This window comes from Lepisosteus oculatus, chromosome 2 (assembly GCF_040954835.1).
Source record: "Lepisosteus oculatus isolate fLepOcu1 chromosome 2, fLepOcu1.hap2, whole genome shotgun sequence".
NCBI lineage: Eukaryota > Metazoa > Chordata > Actinopteri > Semionotiformes > Lepisosteidae > Lepisosteus > Lepisosteus oculatus.
In genome coordinates this window covers 11,790,683-11,816,740 of record NC_090697.1, presented here as the reverse complement: position 1 = coordinate 11,816,740, position 26,058 = coordinate 11,790,683, and the positions used below count along the sequence as shown (strand labels likewise).

The following is a 26,058-nucleotide window of genomic DNA, read 5'->3' as shown; positions in this document are numbered from 1 at the left end:
AAACGGAAGACACAACGTTTCGGCTGTGGAGGCTTCTTCAATCTAACCTGGCAGACTGCAACCACCTCAAATCTTTGTACAATTTGAAAAGCTCACACTCAAACTATGAAATGGGATTTTTAAGTAATGTCGGTGTCTGATATGTGCATTTAGGTCATGGATGTGTTACGTTTTTCAGCGTGGAATTCACCTGCCCTGTGAGAATACGCTGCACATGATAGAGACAGTGGCGGAGGAGAGCACCGAGGTCAGAAAACGAGTGCTTTTAATATTTCCGAGTAACAAGAGTTTGTTTTTTTTTGCGGTTACCAAAATGTAGAAGACACCCACATGTCAGGGGAGGGCGGACACTGTAAAAAAATAATCACAAATTGTGTCCACATAGTCCAGGTGTCGTCCCAGGCCATTCCTATGCAAACGTAATAACAATTGAAGAGCTTCGGGCCCAGCCCACGCCTAGACCCAATCACAGGTGTAGAGTTAATGTTATTGTAATATAGACCCCGCCTTCTCCTCTCGCTGTAACCCAATCCCAACCCTAATCACAGGTAAAACCGGCCTCTGAATCTCTGGAAACCTCAAAAAGCGAGAAAAGCCGACTAAACCCGTTCCTTTGGGGACACTTCTAACATCGCCCTCATCCTGCGTCTCCTATTAACTTCTCAAATAAAGAGGCCGGATCGGATTTACCGTACTAACTAGAAAGTCCAGTTCGACCGTCCGAGATGACACAAGAACATGACAAGTAAGTGATCTCACTCAGAAGTGGATGCGAAGTCCAGTCGAACCGGTGTGTTTTTTCAGAGACGAACGCTTCTGCCGTTTTATCAGGGCTGGATTACGGGGGTGATAGTTACACTAATATGCCTTTTTTTGTGCGAGCAGGTGGAAATGATAACGAAGGGCTTTTTTCTTCTTCTTCTCCTCGGTAATTTCTGTCCGCAAAGAGAGAGAAAGAGAGCATGGTCTTTTTTTTTTTTTGGTCTGCTTCTTCTTGCCCGACTTGTCAAAAACGCCGCACTGTTTCATCCAGGATTTCGTGTGATGGGAGTTTCGGATGAGTGTGAGCGCGGTGTCAGGGATACGTAATGCAGTTTCACCTGTCATGTTTGAACCTGTTATTTCTCGCAGGTGAATCTGCACCTGCTAGCCGAGTTGAAGCACGTTACGTGTTGAAGCTTTACACAAGATTGTTTTGGTGCTGTATCGCTCCTGAGTCCCGCATCTGCGGCTTTTGCTGACGATCAGCACTTATTAACTGCGGTCGCAACGATACGAACAGTTAGCATTATTTCCCTATTTCGCGATTATCGCAGATCGCACGGCACTGTTTTGTAAACTCAAAAGGGGCTTTACTAACAGTGTTTTAAAAACTTACTCATGGTTTTTTTTGTCCAGAATTGCCATGTATTTAAGTTTGCGGAACGCTGTAAAATGTTGAAAAGTCTGAACACCTGCTGACCACTGTTGTGCGCGTTACATGTTGCGTGTGCCTACAAACATAAAGTAATGAAATGAGTTAATAAAGTAATGAGTTAAGATACATAAATAGAACGGGCAAAATGTATTTATTTGAGCGATTTCTGTAAATTTAAAGGCTGAAGTGAAACAGTACACCTGCAAGGCGTTGGTCGCACTTTCTTTAAAACCTCTTAGTCAGGAGAACAATGTACCTGCGGGCTTTCAATGACACCGATATCAGAAAAAAACAACTACCGATTGTTTTGGTTGGTTTTCGGCGCAGCGGTCTTGTTCGCTTTTACCCAATTAAAAACATTAGATTAAAGAAAAACGCGAGGTCTGTTCCCACTCTCTGGAGTTTCGCTTTGGACCAGTGATGGTGAGAGGGCTGTGGGTTCAACTAGGATGCCTGTGTTCAAGTATGGGTACCTCCCGGGTCGTCTCTTTAAACCAGACATCGTTAGACTTGACTAGCTACGTAAAGGATTTAAAAAATCGAATTCCCCCCTTTTCCTTGCATATTCGTGAAATTACAACAGTGCTGTTGAAATTACAAGTGTTGTTTTTGATTCGGCTTTGTAAATTCGATGATGTTACCAAAATTTCTATTTTAATCTTCGAACAAATGACAGCAGCAACCGCAAAGCCCATTTTAACGAGCTAGGAGTTGGAGTGTTTCTCCGGTTTGTGTAGGTTTGTGCGATGCAAGATGACTGACGAATGTCACATTCGTTTCAAACAGGTTAGTGTGTAGATTACTGCAGGTTCGTCGGGATTTTTACAATCCGATTTTTTTAATTCTAATGTTTAAGGTGCAATCTGTATTTACGTGACACTTTCTCCTCAGAAGGCACACTCGATGGTCTCAATGAACTTGTTCTTCAATAGACTGGGTACCCGAGAATAAAACGTGATGGATTAATTTGGTTCGGAGATATATATATATATTCATTTTAAAGCGTTTGTTTTGATTAGCCGTTATGTCACAGTGGCCCAGTTTCGGGATTGTTTTTCGATGCATGAGCGCGTCTTTTCTTTCTCGTTGGTATTGGACGTCCACTTAAGGTTTATTGTCACTGAATAACGGAGATCTATCGGGTTGCAGATCCGCAGTGTTGTAAACTGTACCTTTGGAGAGCCCGTGTCAGTCTATAGCTCGTAATTAAATATATAGAGTTACTAATAACGTACTGACTTTCACAGCTAACTGAACTGTCGTGCTCGCTTGGTTAGCAACTAAAACGTCAACATAACCCCCCGCACAAATGCACTTGCCTCAAGCCGTTTCACAGCCGAAGATGTAAACAAAACATCGAATTTCCTTAAATACTGCAAATCAGTTGATGTATCAGTTTACATCTCGAAAATATACAATATTACTGGTATTACTGAATTATAAAATAAACGAATTGTTGAAACAAGTTTAAACTAGAGAACTCTTGAAGTCTAAATGATCTTATCGCGATTTCCAAAAAAAAAAAATGCAAAAGTAATACAGAGTAAAAAAAAGGACCTAACCGCACTTTTATGTTAAAAAAAATTGCTTCCGCAGCTTATTTGTTTTGAAAATTGAGTTTGCGTATTATGAGATGACGATGAAATTTCGGGGGTAAACTAAAGGCTTTTTCAGTTGATTTTTTAAAATAGAATTCGCCTTAGCTAAAAGCGTAATTTAAATAAATGATTTCCATTATGTTACCATTTGAATTTCGGTCCTGCTAGCTTGTGCTAATCATAGTGGCGTTCTGCATGATTTAATGAAGCCTTAGCACACTACAAATAACCATCGCCTATTAAATATTACAGAGCAGTGTTTTTTATTGGAGATTTTGTGACCTGTTACTCTGTAACTGTCATAATCAGCGCTGGCGAGCATCGATAATGCTCTTGTGTGAGAATGCTGTGTCATTTATTCTTGCGTGCAGACTGTCAGATTCGTGTTTGCTAATAAAATTAAGGTCTGGTTACGATTGATGTCTTCCGAAATTGAACTGCCCGAGTCAATTCCAGGAACAGAAACAAAAACGGTAAAATGTCTCCAATGATCCAATGAAGTGAATATAAAGGATGTTTTTTTAAGTGTTTTTTTTTACACACATTTGCCTATATTTTTATAAGCCAGATCAGTTAATGCTAGCACTTTGTCTCCATGCCAGGCCCCTTACACCTGTTAACAACAGCTAATAGGCTGAAGTGAACCTTAAGGCATCAGGGCAAACACTGCAGTAATGCCAGAAAATTGCTCTTTCTGTTTGCTTTATAATCCCCCTGCCATTGGCTGCATACCTCAGTATAATCCCTAGGTAATAAGCACCAGGACTGTGAGGAGTAAGAAGGCAGCCAGGTTTCACCTGCCAGTGGTTCTCAATAGGCACTGACCCTCCTCTGGAATTAATCTCGGTAGTGTTGTTTTTCACACTGGTCACCTGATGAAGAAAAGCGTAAAACAAAACAGCTCTTCATACTGCTTTCTCCTCGGGTAAAACAGGGAATCTTTAAACATGACTGTCACAATACAAACAGGTCGGCATGAGAACGTTTTTGTCACATTCGATGCAATACGGATGGCCATACAGGACAAGAATGGCTTCGTCAGCATCACAGAGCTTTCTGAGGCCAGCGTGATAATTAAACGGTTTGGTAAAGCGTCACAAGCATTTACTCCAGTCTTTGCCTGGGGGGGGGAGAAAAGTTTTGTCAAATGACTTCCCCTTTTACTAAATTTCCAGCCCAATTTAGGATGAGTTAGTTATGTTCTGAATGCACCAATCGAATCCCAACATGGCCACACTCCACTGATGAATCAGTTGACGTAGCATTATAACCTCTTTTCTGTCCATAGGTGTCTGGGGAAAAAACACAATAAAACAACGTTGTATCTATAAAGAATTATATTCTTAAATATGCAATTATTTAATATATAGTATTATAAGTCTGATATGATGTAATTCTAGAATTCTATATACGATTTATCAAGAATCACTTATAGGCCTGTATGTATGGCAAATTATAGTGTTACGGTTAAACATAAACAGAGGGAGCATGAACAGATTTCATGTTCTGTTCATTAGGAGGTTCTGGATGGACAGAAGTCTAATTTCCTTCAGATATTTGTCATGGGGTCAAATTAAAAGTTGTCAAGAAAATAATCCCTTTTCTGAATCTTTTTTTTTAACATAAACCTTCACACATATCAAGAAGCACATAAGTGAAAAGCAAATCAAACTGCCCCTTCAAGCACATACAGTATCGGAATTCCTTTTCCACAAGTGGCCAAGGTTGAATAGGTCCAGTAGAGGGGGCAGCTGAAGATATCTAAGGCATTGTCGTCTTATATAAAAATAATCAAAGGAAAAAAAATCAAAGGAAATTTGAGAATGTTTCTTGTCTATTTCTTTGAACATTTAAAATAGCCATTTCTTCAGTAAAAAAGCCTTTTGGGTTTTTGGGTGTAGAGGAGAAGAAAAACTGTTTTATCAAGCCTTAAATATTCAGTTTAAAAGAACAACATGGGAAGAAATGGTGGGAGCACAGAAAAGAGCAATTATGGTTCATTTTTAAATTCTAATAATGTCATTATAGACTTGGAGAATCCACTTCGTTTCCTTGTAATAGAGCAGAACAGCTTTGAGAATCATTCTGCTAAAGAATGTAAAGACTGTCCCAAATCTTTGACTTTGTGTGTCTGGAGGTATGACTTGTTTCCCGAAAGAATGTCGTCAGTTGTAGGCTCGGTTAAGTGGGTGTAGAAAATAATTTGTTCTGTGACAGGTGTTATTACACCCCTGCAATGCCTATTGCCGCAATTTAGTGGTTTACCGCTCTGCTTCGTCCCCAAGCGGGACAAGTTTAGCGAGAAAAGATGCCACATGGTCGATGAGGGTTGCCTCGCATGAAATGTGCCCCAGGACAGATCTGACTGGAAGAGCAGGTATCACACCCACACGGATTGCACACCTCAGCCAGTGCAGTGATTTCTTACTCAGTCTGGCCCCTGCAGATCCTTTGAGATGCACTGAGGCGCCGTGCCCATTGTTCCAAAACAAGATGCCAATCTGTTTTCGGTTTGGATCCCTCCACTTCCTGTTGTGCTCTCGGTGACAGGCCTGGCAGGTCGGTTGGGTTTCACAGACACGGAAACACAGGCTCCAGAACTCCAACCAGGGCCCGCAGTGCACATGAGGCCTTCCCAGCATTGGCGGTGCCTTTCCTTTTGGGCCTGTGGGTAGCTGGTGCATTCAGAGCTTTATCTGAATGAAATTCAGAACTTTAGGAACACAAAATGTGAAGGCCACAGGAGGTTTTTCATCCTATCAGGCCTGTTTGTTAGTAAGCAGTTAATTGATTCCACACAGCTGTTTCTTGAACGGATCCTGGGCATCACCTTCAGCAACATAGCGGCACAGCTTGTTCCACACCCCCACAACTCTTTGCAGAAAGACGTGCCTCCTGGTCTTCATATTTTAAGGTCCTTAATGAAATACAGCCGTAGGCTGGCTCGTCCCAAACCACGCTTGGGTGTTTCCCGTCTCACCCCGGCTCTTTTGCCACCCACAGCAAGAGGGCGGTGCTGGTGCTGCAGAATGACCCTACGTACAGCCAGCGGCGCCCCTTCACCAGCGAGGACGAGGCCTGGAAGTCCTTCCTGGAGAACCCCCTGACTGCTGCCACCAAGGCTATGATGAGCATCAACGGGGACGAGGACAGCGCGGCGGCTCTCGGGCTGCTCTACGACTACTACAAGGTAAGCCTGAATATACAGGACTTTTAGGTCTGGAAAACAAGTCAGAAAAGAAATGACCAGAAACACAACAGGTGTGTTCTTTGGTGTCCAGAGCTGAACACGGCTTCCTGTTTTTATAAAGAAGTTCAATCAATCAATCAATCAGGGTTTATTTATCAATGCACGAACAGTACAGCATACAGCGGTGTTGTGGGCAATGAAATGCTTTATCCGCGAGCTCGTTAAGAGGGATGGAAGAGTAGGACAGGAATTTATAGCGATTAGATTAACGAAAAGAAAACAAATTAGGATACAATAAATTACACAATTGGCTGCGTCAGCATGCACAGGCTGCCAAGGGACAGGTAAAGGTTTATTCCAGGCTGAAAGGAAAATATGTTTTTCCGTTCAGCATGGAATATACCTTTACGTGGACCTGTTTTAATATCTGGTACGGCTGAACATTTGCTCTTTAGGCCTTTTCAGACGTGATCCTGCAGGATCATACGCGAATTCCTGCAGGTGTAAGATGGCAGGTATCTTCAATGGTCTTTTAAACTCAGCTGAGAACAGAGTCTCATGTGCAGTGATGACGTGGAGGCCTGTTTGTACGACAGGGCATTTACTGGAGCAAGCTGGGTGAAAGACCACAACAGCAGAATCCCAGCTGGGAGTTTATCCCACAGCCAGTGTCCAGAGCTGGAAGTATGTGCTCTGTGATGCCCCCTCAGTGTTTTGTAAACTGTCGCACGCTGAACGTTTAGGCGTGCAAAATGACTGGTGCGTGCAGGAGATGGTGGAGTGGATGAGCCGAAATTCAGGGCAGTTTTGTAACTGGGTGTTTGACATGCTTCCTAGGTGCCTCGAGAAAAGAGAACGATTTCACCAGCCAAGCAAGATGTCATTGCAGCCGACATTGATCCCAACAAAAGGTACGGTCATATAGCTGTTTCTACCCATCATCCCATTAAAGTGCATTTAGTAGAGCTGTACTTTTTGTGATTTCACTAAAGGGAATATTTGCTTAAAACTGGTATACTGGATATTTCCCTCATTGTGGCCCTGAATAGACTCTACACTGTGTCACACAGGTGTTCCTATACAGCACAATGTGAACACAGAAAAATGTCACATTATGCAAACTGAGACTTGTTGAATTGTGAGGTAGGAGTGTTTCTCTGTACCTTGTTTGAACAGAGCAGCAGCAGCCAGACAAAGTAAAGAAATCATGTTTACTTCTTGTGTGTCAGTATCGTACAAAGTCATCAGTGGTTTGTCTCACCTGATTGCTGTAGAAAAAGTAATGTTGGAAAGTGGGCTCTCCTGGGCAAACTCTGCCACTGATGAGTGGCTCCTCGTTTTCTGGGAATCGGAGAGGCCTGGGGCTTGCAGGGCTGTGAGGGAGATTTTGTGAACACGGACAGGTCTTGTTCTCCTCCCAGGAACCTGATGGCTCCCTTGCAAGAGCCCGTGATGCCAATGGCCGAGAACAGGGTGCAGGTCCTCAAGACAGTGCCCTTCAACATTGTTCTCCCTGGAAACCAGCTGGGCCATGACAAAAGAGGCCAGTTCTCCACACCGGATACCACAGTGACCGTGTCCATCGCCACCGTCCCCAACTACCCCGTGAAGACCGAGGTGCCCTCCCACGGTTTCTCCGTGGGCCTCCCGCAGGCCAACCACTGCGCCGAGCCGGACAGCCGCATAGTGGTCTTCGACCGCCAGCTCAACCCAGACCAGTTCAGCCCCAACACCCAGTCCCGGACCCCAGACTCCACTTTCACCGAGACCTTCAAGGATAACCCCCAAGAGGTAACAGCGTGGCCGCCCTCGGTCTCCCCCGCCACGACTCCGGGCTCTGTTTCCAGACAGAGGGTCTGAGCCGCGACAGCAGACACGCCTCAGTGTGGTGTTGTCTCTACACCCTTCCTTGAGCGTCAGGGCTCTTCTGCTCCGCTCCACTGTGTTGTAGTGTAAAGGCTCGTGTCACATGCAGAAATGGGTGCCACATGTACGTCCTCTGCTTTTGTATCGCAGATTATTAGAAAACATTCCAGTAATTCCTATCCTGTGATTCTCAACGAAAGAAATATTTTTTTGCATTCTCGTACCTACAGTAGTGTGTGGGAAGGCAGCAAAAAATGGGGCCTGCCCTTTTGCTTCACATAAAGCATTTCGGTGTCATATTTATTTCTAAATCCTATGTTTACATGTTCAGAATTTGCACTTTCCATGCTGCTAGATTTCCAGTCCCGGTGAGAATCCCGGAGCTGCCAGATCCATTCAATGACATTTTTATTTAATTCTAAAAAAATGCAAACATGCAGGACAATTGCAGGGATAACCTGGATTCACTCGCTCCCTCTTTTCACAGCGAGACAAAAACCAGCTGCCTGATGAATGCAATAAAGTATGACGCCGGTCTTTTATTATGGCCCAGAGGGTATTGTCCAAAGACATAACACATGAAAGCCGTCTCCAGAGAGGAGGAATGCTTTCCCTTCTGTTCTCTGAGCTTTCCTTGTTTCCCAGGATCCCATCCACTTGTTTCTTCAGCTGAAAGAAACCAGAGTTATCGACAGTTTGTCCCGTACGACCGCCACCCCCTTCTTGAATTGGATTTCACCCGATGGGCTGTGGGAGTATGGAATGTGGGAGACCCCGTGCGTTGGGAATGTTTGTTTACATCCGGCCTTTCCCCTGTTGTCTGCCGCAGGTGTTTGCTTTCCCAGGGGACCTGCAGCTAAGGATGGCGTCCATTTCTCCGGAGGACTACACGTTTGATGCAGTTTCAGGGTAAGCCAGCCTCCGGTTTCCCGGGCCTCGATCCGCTCGCTGCCGTGCAGGAGCCGGGGGAGGGGAGGGCAGGAAACATGGATGACACCAGGAAACAGACAGGGCAAGTCTTTTCCCCACTCAGCCAGGCAAGGCTCCGCCTGGGATTTCTCCCGCCAGTGCCTGGGCTGCGGGGAAAACACCGAGTTTCCCCTCACCTCCTCAGAGTTTCGAACCCGCGGCCAGGGGTCCTTGAACGCGCAGTCGTCCGGCTTCAGTCGGGCCTGCGCGGCGATACGCGCCGCTGGGGTGCCCGTCGGCTGCTCTGGAGGGGAGGAGAACGTGGCGTTTTTTTCCCCCCTTTAAATCGCCAGAACGCAACCCTACAGCTACGACGTCGCTTTCTCTTCTGACAGGAATAATTTCGAGTACACCCTGGAGGCTTCGAAGTCTCTCCGCCAGAAGCCCGGGGACGGCACCATGACCTACCTGAACAAGGGCCAGTTCTACCCCGTCACGCTGAGAGAGATCGGAAATGGCAAAGTGCTGCACCACCCCATCAGCAAAGTGCGGGTCAGTACTACCCGAGCGCCCCGCCACACCGCGGTCGCCGCAGACACCAATGTTGCTGCTTTCCAAACGCCAGCAGCTCCAACGCTTAACACTTACCCCCTGGCTTATCTTACCCCCTGATTTGAAGAGCACGGATTGCCCCCTGTGTGATTATTTCAGCAGAACGGTCAGTCACGTCTTCCAAGCTGTAGTAACCTTACGTCAGTAAGCGACAAGTGTTCGCGGGGGTCGGGGGTCGGGAGTCGGGGGTCGGGGTTCAGGGGCCGGCCCAGCTCGCCTCTGACGCAGCGCTCTTCCCTTGCCTTCCAGAGCGTGGTGATGGTTGTCTTCGGGGAGGAGAAGTGCAGGGACGATCAGCTCAAGCACTGGAAGTACTGGCACTCCCGGCAGCACACGGCGAAACAGCGCTGCATCGACATCGGTAAGGGGTTCGAACCCGCGGTCCCGACTGTTCCCGCGCCACAATGCAGCCCCTGCTTTTTCAAACAAACCACCTGCTCTCCAGGGACTTTTGTCCCCGTACGGGTGGCCCAGAAGGTGCAGGCCAGGGGACCTGTTGCTTAGCAGACAGGAGTAGGCCCAACATGCACGGCTTGTACAACCAACAAAATGGTTGGCGTGTGTTATGATGGGTTGAGGTGAAAGACATAGCGACTGCAGTACAAGAACACCAGATCAGTTACCATGGAGAGGAGGCCATGAAGCCCATCTAGTCTGATTGGTAGCTGGTATTTAATCGAATCTCAGATCCCATCCTCTCGTTTCCTCTGCTTGAAGTATCAGCAGGGCCAGGTAGTTTGTTGATAGCAGCCCTTCGGGAAAAAGGGGAGTTACCCAAAGGGCTGTGGGAGTATGGCATGGGTTCTAGGGTTTATTTATGAATCAATGTTTAGAACAGAGAACAAGAAATGTTCCAAGACAGAAGTGTCTGATATCCCGAAGAGGCTTCCCAGTCAGGTAGTTGGGTCTCCAGCTCTGAGTTTCTTCAAAATGTGACTGGATTGAAATCTGAGATTCACTTAGCAATGAAATTGCCCAGTAAGCACGATAGTTTAAATGGCTTTCTGTCATTTGCAAAATCATTTCAACAATGACATTTCACTGTCATGTCTATGTTTCAGTTTCATTTCCGTTTTTCTGTTTCCTCCTATAAAATTCCACCTTATAGCTTGCCCAGCAGAAAGTCTGGGCAAATTTGGGGTTAGATCAGTTGATCAGGATCAACAAAACCATCTGAGCTAATTCTGATGTCTCTGACCTTGACTTTGCAGCCGATTACAAAGAAAGCTTCAACACTATCAGCAACATTGAGGAGATCGCGTACAACGCTATATCCTTCACCTGGGACATCAATGACGAAGCAAAGGTGAGAGAATGGGCTGGCTGAGCCCTGCTGTGCTGTGAGACCCCATGGCGTCTGTGCAGCTCTTGTGCTGAAGACACATCGCTGCTCGTCTTTGAGTAAACTACAAGAGCGAAAGAAACTAAGTCTTCTTACCACCAATTTCAAACAAACCCATTTCAAAGCATTTCGTCTATGGATGCCACTTTTATATTTCACACATTGTAAGGGAGTTCCGTTAGGGGCTCAGCAATATATTTTCTTTCATTTATGTGCCACAGAGCGTCTGACAGCCTCAACAGGAAACGGGGAAGTCCTCTGATCAAGCCGTTCCCCTGATGCTTTGCTTAGTCACTCACTTGGAAAACCCAACATATCGATGTCCCTGTTGGACATTTCTGTTTAGGAATGTAGCTGGGAAGGACCGAATGGTCTGTAAATCAGTAGTCACAGGATGTAACTGTGCAAAGGCAGCGAGCTTATGAAAAGCTGATTTTAGATATAGGTATACTCTATTTTTAGCGTTTCCTTGGCGATTGAGCTATGTTCTGAGTAGCAGGAGCAGGACGTTTGTGTGAGTGAAGGATTGTTGCATCCGAGTTCCTCTTATAGGCTGGATGAAAAATCCCCGAAAAGCATTGTATTTGACGAACAAAGGCCACAGTCATGCAAGGAAACCAGTGATTCTGGCGCCTTTGGCTGGTTGTCAGGAGCCGCCATTTCTAAGTGTGAGATGAGGAAGTTTGAAGGAGGGGATTTTCACATTTCTAAAAAATACACATTGTTTAAAAAAGTGCCTGCTCTCCCGGCTGTAGGGCACACAACAGTTAGCCAGAATAGCATGCTAGTTTGCGTTTTGAAGGAAAGACGACTGAAATCTCGGATCCTGTGTAGAAATGCAGTTTTAAAAATCCCAGGACAGTCCTGCATCTCGGCATATCGCACCCCAGCCGGTTCGGAGCAGCCCCTCCGCTCTGTCGCTGCTGCGCGTCTAGGGGCCCGCGCGTCTCACTCTGGTTACAAGGCGCTGGCTCCGAGGCCTTCTGGCTGTGTCACCCTATTGTTCACTTCACATGCATGAAAAATGGCCTTTGGGGCGAGATGTGCTTAATGCCAACAAGAATGAGGAAACGTGGGGAAAAAAAACAAGATTTGACAGTAGACAATGGAATCCAGTCTGACAGGCACATAAGGCGTTTTGCAAGTCTAGATGGTGCCTTGTGATAGTAGCAGGCCAGATACTACCCCCCGACCAGCTGTCAGTCAATATAGATGATTTCAGTGGTGGTTTCGCTATCAGTCAAATGTCCAGCATATCCACTGGCTGCTTCCGAAGGGCCATTACTATCTCCATTCCCCGAGAGAACTGCAACCTCCGGCCGGCCCTTTCCCAGCAACACCCAGACGCGTTCTCCCGTCTGTGGAGCTCGACATGAGACATGAGACACGACCGTGAGCACGCCAGTGAGAAACGCTCACCACGAAATGCCGAGCTCCGAGTTTGTTCCTCCAGTAGTTTCTCGGCGCACTTCCTGAATGTTGTAGGGGCTGTCGGCTCCCTCGGCTGGAGCGTTTCCTTTGCAACAGCGCCATCTAGTGTTTCCAGCCGGGCGAAGCGTTTACGAGGCGCTCCACAGAAAAGGCCGATCGCTGACAGTAGTGGCAGAATTGCGTCGTTTCATTTGAAACATGTTGACGTGTTTTAATATAGAAGTTTAATATATCTGATTTTCCAGAAAAATAGATTTGATTTGCCATTTCGGGAAATTCCAGTCTTGGAGGGCCAATGAGTCTGCAGGTTTTCTAAGTTTCTTTAAAACAGCCACACCAGGTGACTGACAGCAGACTAATTAAACACATACACTGAAGTCTTCTCCAGCAGTGATTCTCAGTACTGTCCCCGGGGAGACCTTGTGTCCTCTGGTTTTTTACTCCAGCAGAGATCTTACTCACAGGCCGATCGATTTCAATTTTCTGTCTGAGGCTCTCAGCTCTAAAAAAGCAGAATTAGGTTTGTAACGGGTATCATCACCCTCTCATAATCACCCAGTTCCAGAACGTCCTTCGTTCAGGTGTGCGGGCTGAAATGTGAGTGCAGAAAACCATCTAAGCAAGCAAGCAGGTCCATTATTCCCACCGATCAGCACCGGTTATAGGTGCCCGCTTGGTATAAAAACACCAGAGACCAGGTCCCTCATGACCCGGGTTGAGAACCACTGCTCAGAGTTTTGTAAAAAATATTCACAGGCGTGCAGAGCGGTAGAGCTTCCATTACAGGTGGACATATTCAGTTAAATGGCATAAAATCAGATGGAGATACGGCTCAGTTGCGTTCTGAGGAGGCTTTCCTGTGTTCTGCTGTGAGGTTTGGACCATCGTAGCATTTCAAGGCTGTGGTTTTAGGCAGCCATTTTTAGTGGCACCTCTCGCTGTGAAAAATCCTGGAGAAATCCTGGAACAATCCTGGAGAACTGATGTAGTCTACAGCAAAGGAAAATAAGGGCTTTTATCTTCTTATACTAGGAGCCTTCATCTAACCTGTTGGATCCATCATGACAGCACAGGGCTGTTCGGAGATTGGACCCACAGACTTGCTACGCGTCTGCAAATTGAAAGCCTCCTTTTTTGAAAGTCCTTTTTATTGGAATAACTCTCTTGTTGCCTGCTTCCTCAGATCTTCATCTCCGTGAACTGCCTCAGCACAGACTTCTCCTCCCAGAAGGGAGTGAAGGGGCTGCCCCTCAACCTGCAGATCGACACCTACAGCTACAACAACCGCAGCAACAAGCCCATCCACCGCGCCTACTGCCAGATCAAGGTCTTCTGTGACAAGGGCGCCGAGCGCAAGATCCGCGACGAGGAGAGGAAGCAGTCCCGCAGGAAAGGGAAGTGCCAGGACATGACCTCCAACATCCCTGGCTGTGAGTACCACAAGACCGGCGCAGAGCAGTACAAACCGGCACAGACCGGCACAGAGCAGTACAAACCGACGCAGAGCAGTACAAACCGGCACAGACCGGCACAGAGCAGTACAAACCAGCGCAGAGCAGTACAGACCGGCACAGGGCAGTACAAACCGGCGCAGAGCAGTACAGACCGGCACAGAGCAGTACAGACCGGCGCAGAGCAGTACAGACCGGCACAGGGCAGTACAAACTGGCACAGAGCAGTACAGACCGGCACAGAGCAGTACAGACCGGCACAGGGCAGTACAGACCGGCACAGGGCAGTACAAACCGGCGCAGAGCAGTACAGACCGGCACAGGGCAGTACAAACCGGCGCAGAGCAGTACAGACCGGCACAGAGCAGTACAGACCGGCACAGAGCAGTACAGACCGGCGCAGAGCAGCACCTTGTGTCAAGATGAGCTGCTGGGCCCAGGCATCCCAGCCTTTCCATGCAGACCAGTACAGACCAGTTCAGACTTGTACCTTGTGTCAAGAAGGAAAGAAATTCTACTTTTTAGAAAAAGATTTTGAGAGTATTAAGTTTTCATGTAACTTGCTCATCCCTCAGTTAAACACCCCCCCCCCCCACCCAAGAGCAGTGACTTCTGAGTGACAGTGGGCCTCCGACTGATCATAACAGATTGACAGTATTTTTCAAAGCTGATGTTGTATGGGACACACAGCACTGCCTCCTACAGAGCTGCTTTTTGACACAAGTAGTTTGCTTGGCACATACCCCCAAGAACCTACATTAGCCTGTAAATATCCTCACTACACAGGGCACCTACTAGGGACATGTTTTTTAAAGTCTTTAACTGTAGACCCACACCTGGACCACCGAGACCTTGTAGGTAAGGTAAGGATGAATCTGAAGGCCTACGTAAAAAAAAGCATCAGAGAAGTTAAAATCTATTTTTCCAAACCTGCTCTTGATTAGGTGTGAGATGCAGAAAGCCCTCAGACTGCTCTGCTGCTCTGTGCTGATGGGCAGTGTGGAGGGTGTACAGTGTGTCTAAACCGCCTGATCGTGTGTTGGAGCTGAGTGGCATCTTCGGTTTCCTTTCTCTCCCCAGTCACCGATGTCAAGGTGCCAGTGCTGCCTAAACGCACCGACATCACGACGTTCAAGGCGCTGGTCGAATACGAGACTCAGCCTGTCCTCTTCATTCCCGACATCCACTTCGCCAACCTCCAGCGTCATGTGAGTACCCCTCTCTCCCCCGCGCCTCTCGGGGCCCTGCTGTGCCGACGCTGCGATTCGCAAGTAATTCGATTCTCTTGCTCTGTCGAGAGGTAGTGATTCGTATCCTTGCAGTGCTTTTGTCCCACTGCCCAAGCACCACAACGCCAAGCCAGTGTAACTAAAATATCAATAAGAGGCTTAACTGCTATAAACAAGCTCTCTGTTGTGTCCTGGCTATGTCTAGTGCTAATAGTCTATCTAGCCCATCGCAGAAAGGTCTTCGGCATACACTCTGAATAGTTCACATCAAGTTCCTTTTTTTAATTGTTTGCAAACTTGACTCTACATGAGCTCTTCAAGTCCGTGTAGCAAGATATAGGTAACAGACTATGGTCAGAAACACTCCGGCCCATATAGAATGGCTTTTCCTTGTGCAGGAAGTGTAATGTACAGCAGGCTTCAAGAGTTTTAAAGATTAAAGAGTCTTACTCTGTTGAGTAAGAGTACATTTATACAGACCATGGACAGTGTCAGACACATTACCAGCTTATGCGAGCTGACTCTCATAAAGGACTTGTTAAAAATGTGGACACAGGGAGGCCATACATTTCCAGGTCTTTGCAAAAGAATGTGTATTTTTAGTGTCCTTGCTTGTGTGATACTTTCCTTGGGTTTTTCTAACTTCATATCCTTTATACATTGAAAGTACCTTACGCGTTGATTTTCATCTGAGGCAGTGGGAAAATCTCAGTCTTCAGATTTTTTCAGGAGAAATAAAACTAGCTATCAAGGGTGTAGGTATTCTGAGATCACACATATGGTCAGTGCCTGTTTTTTTTTACATGCAAATGGCTTCCACGCGCAGTGTTCAGAACCAAGATGTTAACTGTGAAATTAAGGTTTTCAGAAATAACGTGGGATTTTTCTCGTTAAATAACTGCACTGCTGAGTTGAGCGCCAGACTTCGCTCATCCACACAAAAGCTGTAAAACCAAATGTCTGTTATATACTTATAAAAAGAGTTTAATAGCCATTGTTACCAGGCTTATTAAAATCTGTTGGATAAGCACCACGTGTCTCCGCGGTAGGTCTTTTTTCCACTCATTTCATACCTTTTACACACTCACAAACACAAAATAGCAGACATCACATTGTAATCTTCACTTCTTGGCTCTCTGGTAGAGGTAAAAAAGGTGAGTGGTATAGCAGATGGAACATATTTGAAATTCGGTTTTTGGCGTGATTCCGGAAGCTGATCTGAGGTTAGGCTGGGGCACAGAAGGACAATGAGGCATATTGGCAGAGTTTTGACAAGATGGCCACTGTAATGCAGCATAAAACTATGTGAGTCAAGGCAGAACACGCTCTTGTGAACAGATGCTGTGGCCTTCATCTTTTCACACCAGTAAATGGAGGTTCCTATTGGCCTATTTGTAAAGACGCCATCAGCGTGGTTTGCGACTGAAATACTGGAAGGAACTGTGGCAAAGTCACACAGTCCGCTCATGATGAGCGCTCGACAAAGAACAAAAAGATGCAGTGCCAGCCCTCAGATGGCGGGATTCAAGTGACACTCGCACAAGCAGTTTTCAGCCGCAGTACACTAGAATTCTGGTGCTGCTGTGTTGTGACAGAGACTCTGAATTCCAATTAGTAAAAACGTTTTGTTTAATATGAATTAAGAGTTTTAGATCCTGATGAACTGAACAATAGGATTCTACTAACTCACATAGTTTGTTAAACATAAATAATAATAAGGTCTTTTTATTTGAATGTATGTTTTAACCTTCTTCAGGACTGTAATTACAATTCTCCTCCTTTCTCTTCTCTTTGCAGCCATTTTCTGCCGAGGATGGGGATGAAGGGTAAGGATAAACTTTTGTATTTCTTCATTTATGTCTGCAGGGCTGGCTGAAGTATTGGAGTTGGGGTGGGAATGGGGGTACAGTGTGAGATGATGATATAGGACGGTTATAACTGCTCAGCTGGATCTTATTAGACTATCAAATATATATTCAAATTCTCCAGTGTACGTACTGTTTCAGCACAATTTGTTATGTGGCAATATGTGCCATCTGCATATGACAATATGTGCTTTATACCAAACAAGATGGAGCTCACCTGAAGTATGACAAAATCCGGCAACATGCATTTTCGGTTACAAGGACATTTGTCTACATTATTACTAGACAGAACAGCCCAGCAGCCAGCCTGGTGTAAAATAAAACCACATATGAGCTCATTGTGGTGGACCGCCGTTGTGTGGCGAGCTAAGTGCAGTGACTGTACTCACTTCACAGCACTGCAGGATCAGCGAAGTCTCTGGCACAGAGAACTCGTTTGGATTGTGGATTTAAGCTGAACTGCGTGGGCTTTTTGTCAGAGGCTGCTGCTGCTCGGTGTTCTGTGTTGGTTTTAATTGTGGGAGACCCAGTGGCCTAGCGGTTAGCCCTGCAGCCTCCCAGCTCCAGGGACACAGCTGCTCTGCCAGGCTCAGGCCGCTGGGAGGACTTTGCATTCTTTCCTTGAGTGTGTGTGTGGGATTTCTCCAGGTGCTCTGGTTTCCTGCAGGTCCCAGAGGCACGCCGGCTGGGTTTAGTAGAGCATGAATTAGCCGTCACTTTTTTTTTTCGGGGGCCCTGTGATTAAACCGCTGTGATTGATGAAGTCCTTTAAATTATGAATTGATTCTACGAAGTCATTAAGACCCTCATGGGCTGCAAGAGAGCCTGTGGCCACCTGATCAGCGATCATGCCAGGCCTGGCCCAGGTGACGGTGTGCCTGGAGCCAACAGGACAGAAGGCATGTTTGTTTTCAGTGGGCGAGAGAGACCTTTAGACCGACTGGTTATTTTTATTGACACGTTCGCGTCCAGACTCTGGAGATAACCTTCCTTTTCTTTGAGAGAGCACCCGGAGACCTTTCGTCCCCCCAGTCAGCCTCTCTGGAAGACATGTGCCCCATTCCCCTTTAAAGGGGCCGGGTCCATCGCTCTCTTTTGTTCCTGAATTGACGTCATTTCTGCACAGTTGGGGCTTCATTTAGAAAGTTATTTAGCGGTCGGACTCCAGTCCCAACTGCTTGTGAAAAGACCTTTCTATTCTACGGGGCTGCCCTGTTTTTATTCAGCAGAGCCTCGGGACTTCAGGCAGTGCAGGATGCAAGGATGAATCTCAAGTGGTAGATGCAATGACAGGAATCTTGGTGTTATGTGAAGGGAGATAAGAGAGTTCCTCCATCTGGACGATCTGTGTTGTTCTTCTTCCTGTTCTTGAGGAAACCGACATCTCGCAGCTGGGAGCTTCAGCGCTGGCTCTGGTCAGCCGCTGTCTAGCAGGACCTAACGGGACATTTAAATCATCTATTTAAATCAAGTCCTGGCGGATTTTTACCGTGAATATTTATACTATCTATATCATGTGTCCAAAAAGAACCAGAGCCCCTTCAGTTGATCACATTATGTCCTTAATAATTTACACATGTTCCTAATCTTGAGGAAAATACAGGTGATTTTCGGTGGCCTATAAGGCTTAACTGGACTGTGAATCTCCTGAAGCAGAGCTGGAGACCCCAGTCAGGGATCTGTTGTTTCGTGAACTCTTCACGTGTCAAGTGAAGACGGGGCTGCAGACCACTAACTCAAACTGCTGCTTTGTGTCCCTTTCTAGAGCCGGCATGAAGAGGTTACCTTACTCCTCAGAAGATGAATTTGGCTCACCACCCAGCAAACTGGCCAGGATGGATGAACCCAAAAAAGGTACAATTTTCATTTCTCCAATTCCAAAACTTTTACTAATCACTTCTATCTTTTATTTTTAACATTTTCAAAGTGAAAGCCTTTGGTACGGAAAGGATTCTTTGAGTGTTTTGTTTTTTTTCATTCGTGTAACGAAAGATGAGTTTCCCCTTTGCACAACAGCTGTAAGAGCAGGTTTCTAAGCCACAGGCAGCTGCGGGTGATGGATGTCTCATGCTTGGACGTCCATGCGGAGTAAAGCTGCAAGGCGAAATCCTTCTTTTCTTCTTTCCTCCTTCACCAGTTGACACAGTAGCCTGAAAGAAGGCGAACCGCTTTTGTCCTTGCGCAGTTCGCGGCGGTAAGGTGGTGATCACGCTGCCCCCGGCTGTGAGAGAGCGTGGCTGTTTGTTGTTGTGGTCGGCTGGCCCTGGCGGGGTTTTTAATCACAGGCCCGTTTCCTGCGCTGAGGTCATTGCACACTCTTCAGCTGCCTGGCTCTTTCCAGCCTGTGCTGGCGAAAGGACATGACCGTGTATTCATTGACTTCAGGAGATAAGATAACATCACTTTATTGGGCATATGCAATTTCTTGAATTAGGAATTTGTTGTTTTGCATACCCCAGCTTGCTCTCCATGAGACACACAGATAGGGAGGGAAGTGTGGGGACAGAGCACAGGGTCAGCCATTTATACGACACCCCAGGGTTAAGGGCCTTGCTCAGGGGCTCAACAGAGTAGGATTCCTCTGCCGGCCGCGGGATTTGAACCGGCAACCTTTCAGCCACAGGCACAGATCCTTAGCCACAGAGCCACCGCTCTGCCCTAAGAGTCTGCTTAGTGCACGTAAAATACCCTGCAGATTCTTTGTAACTTTGTTTTGCCTTGTTACTGCCATCCAGTTCTTGTTTATCTCGTGCTGGTTATGACTTGGCACAAACTAAGAGACTTTTTCCCCAGTCTGAACCGGAGACACCGCAACGAATGAAGGGCAAAATGAAGAATAAATTAATCTCTCTGCTTCAAGTAGTGTGGTCAGTGTTCATTCTGAACGGAAGTAATATCGTTATTGCTCTTGAGCTGCCTCAATGTAGATGTTTGCTGCACTGCGTGCTCGTGTCTCTGGCCTGTAAAAACATAGCCTCGTCTACTGCTAACTTATTATGAAAGGCACAAAAATAAAACAAGCTGTTTGACTTGCCTCCCCTTGACCGAGCACCCTGGTGTTTATTTAGGTGATGTGTCTAGCCCGGAGCAGAAACAGTTGACTTTTTCCTGATATGACCATGTTATATCAACACAGAAAAACAGCCACATCAGCAGTTTCTCCTCATGTATCATACAATTTCTTCCAGTGACAGTGTTTTGTGTGCGTTTGTGTGTTTTGCAGAAAATGCTTCATTGAAACTTACCCACTTGGGGAAAAGTACCTATGAAGGGAATCCTGGTGCACTTTTAAAAACTTTCTTTCTTGAAAACCTCCACCGGAGATCACTGGACTGTTTCTTTCCCCTTTCTATCTGTGCAAGTGTCACAGAGGACACCAATATCCTTCCTCCAAAGGATCCCACTGTCGGTGTTATATTTCTCGCTTTGTTAGACCTCCACACAGAGGTATGACTGCCCAGGCCTGGGGAGAATTGCTTGAAGGTTTGGTTCCTCTATTTCAATAATACCTTTTTTTTATCCCCCCTGCAGTGCTGCTGTATGTGCGGAGGGAAGCTGAGGAGGTCTTTGATGCCCTGATGCTCAAGACTCCTTCTCTGAATGGACTCATGGAAGCAGTGAGTATCCGCAACTTAGCATCAGGAATCATGGGGGAGCTCTGGGTCCCAGGCGTTGTGTGTAATGGAATTACATAATTAACTGGTTTAGGGACAGATGCATGAAACAGAATTAAAAACTCAATATTTTGTGCACTGGAAATCCTGTATGGAGCCTGTTTAGGCATTTATGACCAAGCTGGACAGCATGGAGAGCTCAGATCCAAGGCCTGTGTGTATTAAGCTCTCGTCTCTCTGCCCATCCATGCACTTCTGTGGGATAGGGCCGGCATGGTGCCTGGGGGCATCAGACTGGGTGAGGGTAACAGTGGCGGGTGAATGTGCTGACTGTGTGGAAAAGGAAACAGCCAGCCAAGTGGGGGGAAAATACTACTGATTCAGCGAATAGCCGTTAAGGTGTGACAAACGTTTGTTTCCGAGACGGGAGTGATATTCGATCACACCTTAAAAAAAAACCAAACAGCTCTAGGAATTTGAAAAGGGAGTTCCCTCCCGTTTCTCAGCTGGCTGATACCCCTGAACAGGCGCCAGTCTTTCGTCTCTCAGAGTGGCCCTGGGCCATCGCTGTCATTCTAACTCAGCATCAGACTCTTGAGATCGGTACACATCAGAAGTCAGGGAGCTCCACATATGGGAGCCTAGTAACGCCACAGACTTGGTAAACCCCCTTTATTGCCCAGGCTGCAGTCTGCCCAATGTGGAATGTCTGTTCTGGTCCCACCAGTGGAACACAGCCCCTCACCCAAATGATACAGTGCTCACCAAGAGCACCGGGACAGCAGAGACAAAACTTATTTTTTTGCTTTACTGTCAAGTGATTCCTCTTGTGCGTTGGTGAGATGGATATGCATTACAAGTACAATATAGTGCACACTTTAGCATGCCCCGCTGGATTTAAATTTGGTGATTGACATGGACAGTCTAAGGTTTTCCATTTTTTTTTCATGATAAACTGTCTGGTTGCACACGGGCCTTATGATTCGTGTCGTTGTCCTGCTGTACGGTGAAGCACCAGTAAGAACAGGAGCATTTTGTTGTACATGAGTGGACCATGTTTTCTCTAGACTCCAGAAAACATTCTGCCGTGTAATCATTAGTTAGGCCAGGAGATCCAGTCCCAGAGGGAACTACGGTGAACTACAGTAATGACATTACCTGCACCACACTTCAGTCTTCCCACTGTCATGGAGGTTCTGTGTTGGTCTTATCTGTCCATAAAACTTTGTTCCAGAACTCCCCTGGCTGATGTTGGCCTGCAAAGCAAACTGTAATCTGTCTCATCTGTTCTTCCTGATGATAGGTTTTATATCTTGCCTTGCAGACCTTGTAATTCTGCTCTCATCTTTACAAACTGTGGATTCTGACCCCACCCCACCCTTCACCCCACAATTAGCAGTGGACAGAATCAAATCTGACACACACACATTTACACGATTGACAAATAATGTTGGTCTTTATGCGGTTGGTGTTACACAACTCCTCGTTTTGGATTTAAATATCAACATGTAAGTGTTAAATTAAGTGGACTTGAATAAGTGGGAGGCGTATTTAAATATGTTGTCATTGTCTAAACCTGGACAAGGGGGTGGAGCGTTGTGTTTAAATGAGTCTACAGTATGTCCTGTCCTAATTGGTGTGGGAAAGTTGTTGATGTAGTTGTTGTAGAAGGAGTTGGAGAAAAACAGAGTTTCAAAGGATTGGAGGTCTGGAAGGAGATAAAGCTTAATCTTTTCACCATAGTGAGTTTGTTTCAAACACCACCATCACTGTGGTTTGAAACTAAAAAATTGAAAGCAACTGTGGCAAAATTAGGAGATTAGGAAGATTAGATTAGTGATCCTCTTCACCCCTTCCTTGTGCTTGCTGTGACTTCACTAACAATTATTTTAGGATTTTCCCTGACAGCTGTGATAATTTTGTCTGTTATCAGCTGCATTTTCCTTGGCTGATTGGTGATTATACCTGCGTCATTTTTCCTTCTTCAGTTGAACCCTGATGGTTTATTTTGTCATGCCTAATTTCTGTGCTGTGGTTCTGATTGAGATTCTCTTTGCATTCACAGTACCTGCTTTTCTTTCGCAGAAAGTTCTGTGTTTTTTTTTATTTTGACTTTTGACTGTGGACTGCAAACACTGAACATAAAAGCAAATCAATTTAAAAAAACGGGTTGTAATTCTTTTATGAGCCTAATTACCCAACAACATACACCGGGCCAGCAATTCAAATTCAATAGGTTTGATAAAAAAAACATTTTAATTGTCTGAAGAGCATAAAACTGAATTGAGAAAACAAAATCTTATTTTCTGTGAGAATTGGTTGTTATTATTATTATTATTATTATTATTATTATTATTATTATTATTATTATTATTATAGTTCATACTAAAAGTATCGGTTTTGAATGCAATTTTTTAATACTTTGGAGAGCAAGATCAGATGGCTTCATGTTTCAGTTGGCAAACAACTGTATGTGGACCATGGGATGTGACTCTGTGAAAAGTGTTCATTAATTCCCTTGTTTCTCTGAAAGGGTTTCTCTGTACTGTACTATAGAAGTTTTATTTAATGCTGGTAACAGGGCTTTTTTTCCTCATTGAGTGTTAAGAATTTCTAAGACATTTGCTCTGCTGAAATATAAATTTGTTTTTCTTTACCATTTTAATAGGAAGATACCCTAAAAGTTAGACAAATTAGACTAAGCCTGTCTAGCCCATTAAATAATATGTAATTGATCTGAAGGTCTTTTGCAGCCATTAGTAGGAAAAGGCCAGGGTAGGAGTTTCAACAATATGAATGTGTAGCTTGTTCCACACTCCCACAGCACTTTGTGTAAAGATGTATCTAGTCTGGAAGAGAATTAGTGATGATGACTGCTAATACTTGCTGTATTGTTTTAAGATTTCAGATAAATATGATTTGCCAGCTGAAAAAGTGGGGAAAATCTACAAGAAGTGCAAAAAAGGGTGAGTATTTCTTTTCTAATTGTAAACAAGAAAGTGTCTCATTTTTTTTTCTCAAAACCCAGCATGACACCTCCCAGGAAAGCTTTGTTCCTAAGAATTCAGGTCCTTTATTTGTAATATAATGTTGTACTTTCAGGTCATTCATTTGTAACATAATGTTAAACCCAAGGCAAGACATAATTGGAAACGTGTGTAGTCTTCTGTGCCTTAACTTCAGCCTGATACTCTGTTTTCACCACAGCTCGGCCCCCTATGGCATATACTGTAGCAGCAAGGAGCTCTAGTTAAGTGTGTAACTCCTGCAAACTAACATGAAACGTATGTCTGATTCCCTCTAGGATCCTGGTTAATATGGATGACAATATTATAAAGCATTACTCCAACGAAGACACCTTCCAGATTCAGATTGATGAAATTGGGGGAATGTATAAGCTCACGCTAACAGAAATATGAGCCGGGTCAGTGATTCTGAACGGGACCTTTTATGAAGAACTGCACAGCAGCAACACATTGAAAGGAAGTGACTTGTCAGATCCCGGGAGCTGTCAGCTGCAGCAGTGTGCCCAGTGGATACGGGTTTACAAATGTTTGTTTTTTTTATGCGCATACTGGGACCATATTTTGGATCTGTATACTCACACTTTATTCTGTCTCTCGAAGGACACTGCCGTTACCTAACAGGCAGAAAACGGGCATTTCCTTTTTTTGTGAAGGAATCTTCTTTCTTTTTTGTCTCGTAGTTACTGGCGGTGTCGCACTAGCGTGAGGACAGCTACTGTTTGTTCCTTGTCATGCGGGATTGGTTCTGTTCGCAGAGGGCTGTCTGTATGTGCGAGAGGGCAGCTAGCAGTTAAGACCCTGCATGGCAGGAAAGGCAAACATCCAAATCAATGACAGGCACAACTGTTTGCAGGTAGCCATGTTTCAACACTGTTTCAAAAGTGGCAGGCCCGATTTTCCAGTGCGGATCTTTTTCATTACAACACAACGTTACAATACAACGTCAAATATGATTTGTTCTGTAAAGATTGCCAAATCGTCCACTAAGATACTAATGTTTCTGATGGTAAGGTAACCTAGACTCAGTTAACATAACCCCCCTTCTTGTGAGCTTTAGTATTCATCAGTATTTAAAAGCATATACTATTTGCCTAGAGGTTTTCTTGAAGGGGCCAATTTTTATCTGGGATATAGGCAAGGTACCCAGAAAAGGACAGAAGATGCATGTATTGAAATTCATTGAAAGTATGAACAAGCATTCGTCTCCGTAACAATATAGCAAGTACACCTTTTTTGTTTCAAAGTATTAACTCCAAACTTCCAAGCCAAGTGGATCTCAGACTAGAGATTAATGTAATGTAAAGGTATACATTCATTAGTATTCATTCATTCATTGGAGATTAGTCAAGGTGACAGGTTTTTCTTCTTCATTACTATATTGTCACTGATGGATGTCTGTAAACAGTGAACTGATGACTCAGATATCCAGGTTTATATGTATAGTAAGTGCAATAAATATTATATATAATATATACAAATTATTTTTATTGTTTTTAAATTGTATCTCTTTCTAAGGAATGGGTTAAGCCCAATGAATTTTACAGATATTTACAAGCCAGCCAAGTCTTGTATTTTGGATATCGTGGGCCTAAAATTAGGTTACACCTGTTGTGTAAGAAGTACTTATCACTTATATGTATATATTTGTTAGGAATTTAAAAACCGGGAATGGGTTTTGTTACATGGTTCTTACTCTTATTAGTAGTATTATTACTATTGTTATTTTTGGCTATGACTTTTTTTTTATTTACACATGTAAATGTTTATAACACGGGAGCATTTTTTATCAAGGGAATATTTCTCTTTTTACATTTTTTTTTTACGTGTATGTATTAGTTCTTCTGCTTTGTCAAATAAACGAGGTGCGATAGCACTGGGGGCTGCCGTCTGGTCGTTCTTGCGAGTTCCAGTGGGGAGAAGGAAGAACTTTTTTGGTTTATATTAAGAAGCAAAGACACGGCTCTCTCAACACAAACGAGGACAAGTCCTGCTCGGAAGTGGACTGCTTTTAAAAAGGAAGGAGAGACACTCTTCAGACTTCGTTTCTACCTCTTCCACACCCGCCTCCGTCCCTGAACTGACGATGTCATGAGTCGTGTCAGGGAAGCCGAGAACAAGACAACCTCTCGGAAAAGTCCGGATCACAGGGGCCGGTAAGAGAACAGCAGGGGTCCCCGGCTGTTAGATCAGTTAAAGTATTACCGTCTCTCCGCAGGTGGGGTGTCTTGGCACACGGCCAGTTTCAAAACACACAGCTGTCACTGCAGCGGCGAGCAGAGGCGCTCATTCACAACGCAGCCGAAGCAGAAGCCCATAAAGCCGGTTTGGGGTATGGGCTGCGCTTGCACGGCGCCCTGCTGCGTACGAGCAGGGGGTACATTGACAGCGCTGTGCTTGAATCTCTTCGAGCTGCTCTCTTCAGCTCTCTACTCGTTTCTAGAAACGTCCTGGGATTTTTAATAATAATAATTGCTTACACTTATATAGCGCTTTTCTGGACACTCCACT

The 26,058-nt window shown here is 45.1% G+C and overlaps 1 protein-coding gene across 2 annotated transcripts; it reads left to right on the top strand.

Annotated features, from left to right (window-relative positions):
* The first annotated feature begins 565 nt into the window (after positions 1 to 565).
* On the top strand, positions 566 to 25,423 carry grhl1 (grainyhead-like transcription factor 1). 2 transcript variants are annotated; one of them, XM_015353034.2, is made up of 15 exons: positions 566 to 745; positions 6,019 to 6,205; positions 7,043 to 7,116; positions 7,627 to 7,996; positions 8,901 to 8,980; positions 9,376 to 9,532; positions 9,842 to 9,953; positions 10,804 to 10,898; positions 13,549 to 13,795; positions 14,897 to 15,024; positions 16,843 to 16,871; positions 18,676 to 18,764; positions 20,442 to 20,527; positions 23,426 to 23,490; positions 23,829 to 25,423. In XM_015353034.2, the coding sequence occupies exons 1-15, from the start codon at positions 726 to 728 to the stop codon at positions 23,941 to 23,943; spliced, it is 1,854 nt and encodes a 617-aa protein (XP_015208520.2). In that variant the 5' UTR covers positions 566 to 725; the 3' UTR covers positions 23,944 to 25,423. The 2 variants fall into 2 exon arrangements, with proteins under 2 accessions (XP_015208520.2, XP_069053318.1); XM_069197217.1 differs by lacking the exon at positions 566 to 745 and adding an exon at positions 808 to 928.
* Positions 25,424 to 26,058: the final 635 nt, after the last annotated feature.

What these genes read in the sequence shown, in the direction of transcription:
- grhl1 (XM_069197217.1), top strand. Translation starts at nt 864, where the DNA reads ATGCCTTTTTTTGTGCGAGCAGGTGGAAATGATAACGAAGGGCTTTTT. An exon ending in ACATCAATGACGAAGCAAAG is followed by an intron (nt 10,899 to 13,548) that starts GTGAGAGAATGG and finishes CTGCTTCCTCAG; the next exon opens with ATCTTCATCTCCGTGAACTG. An exon ending in TACAAGAAGTGCAAAAAAGG is followed by an intron (nt 23,491 to 23,828) that starts GTGAGTATTTCT and finishes GATTCCCTCTAG; the next exon opens with GATCCTGGTTAATATGGATG.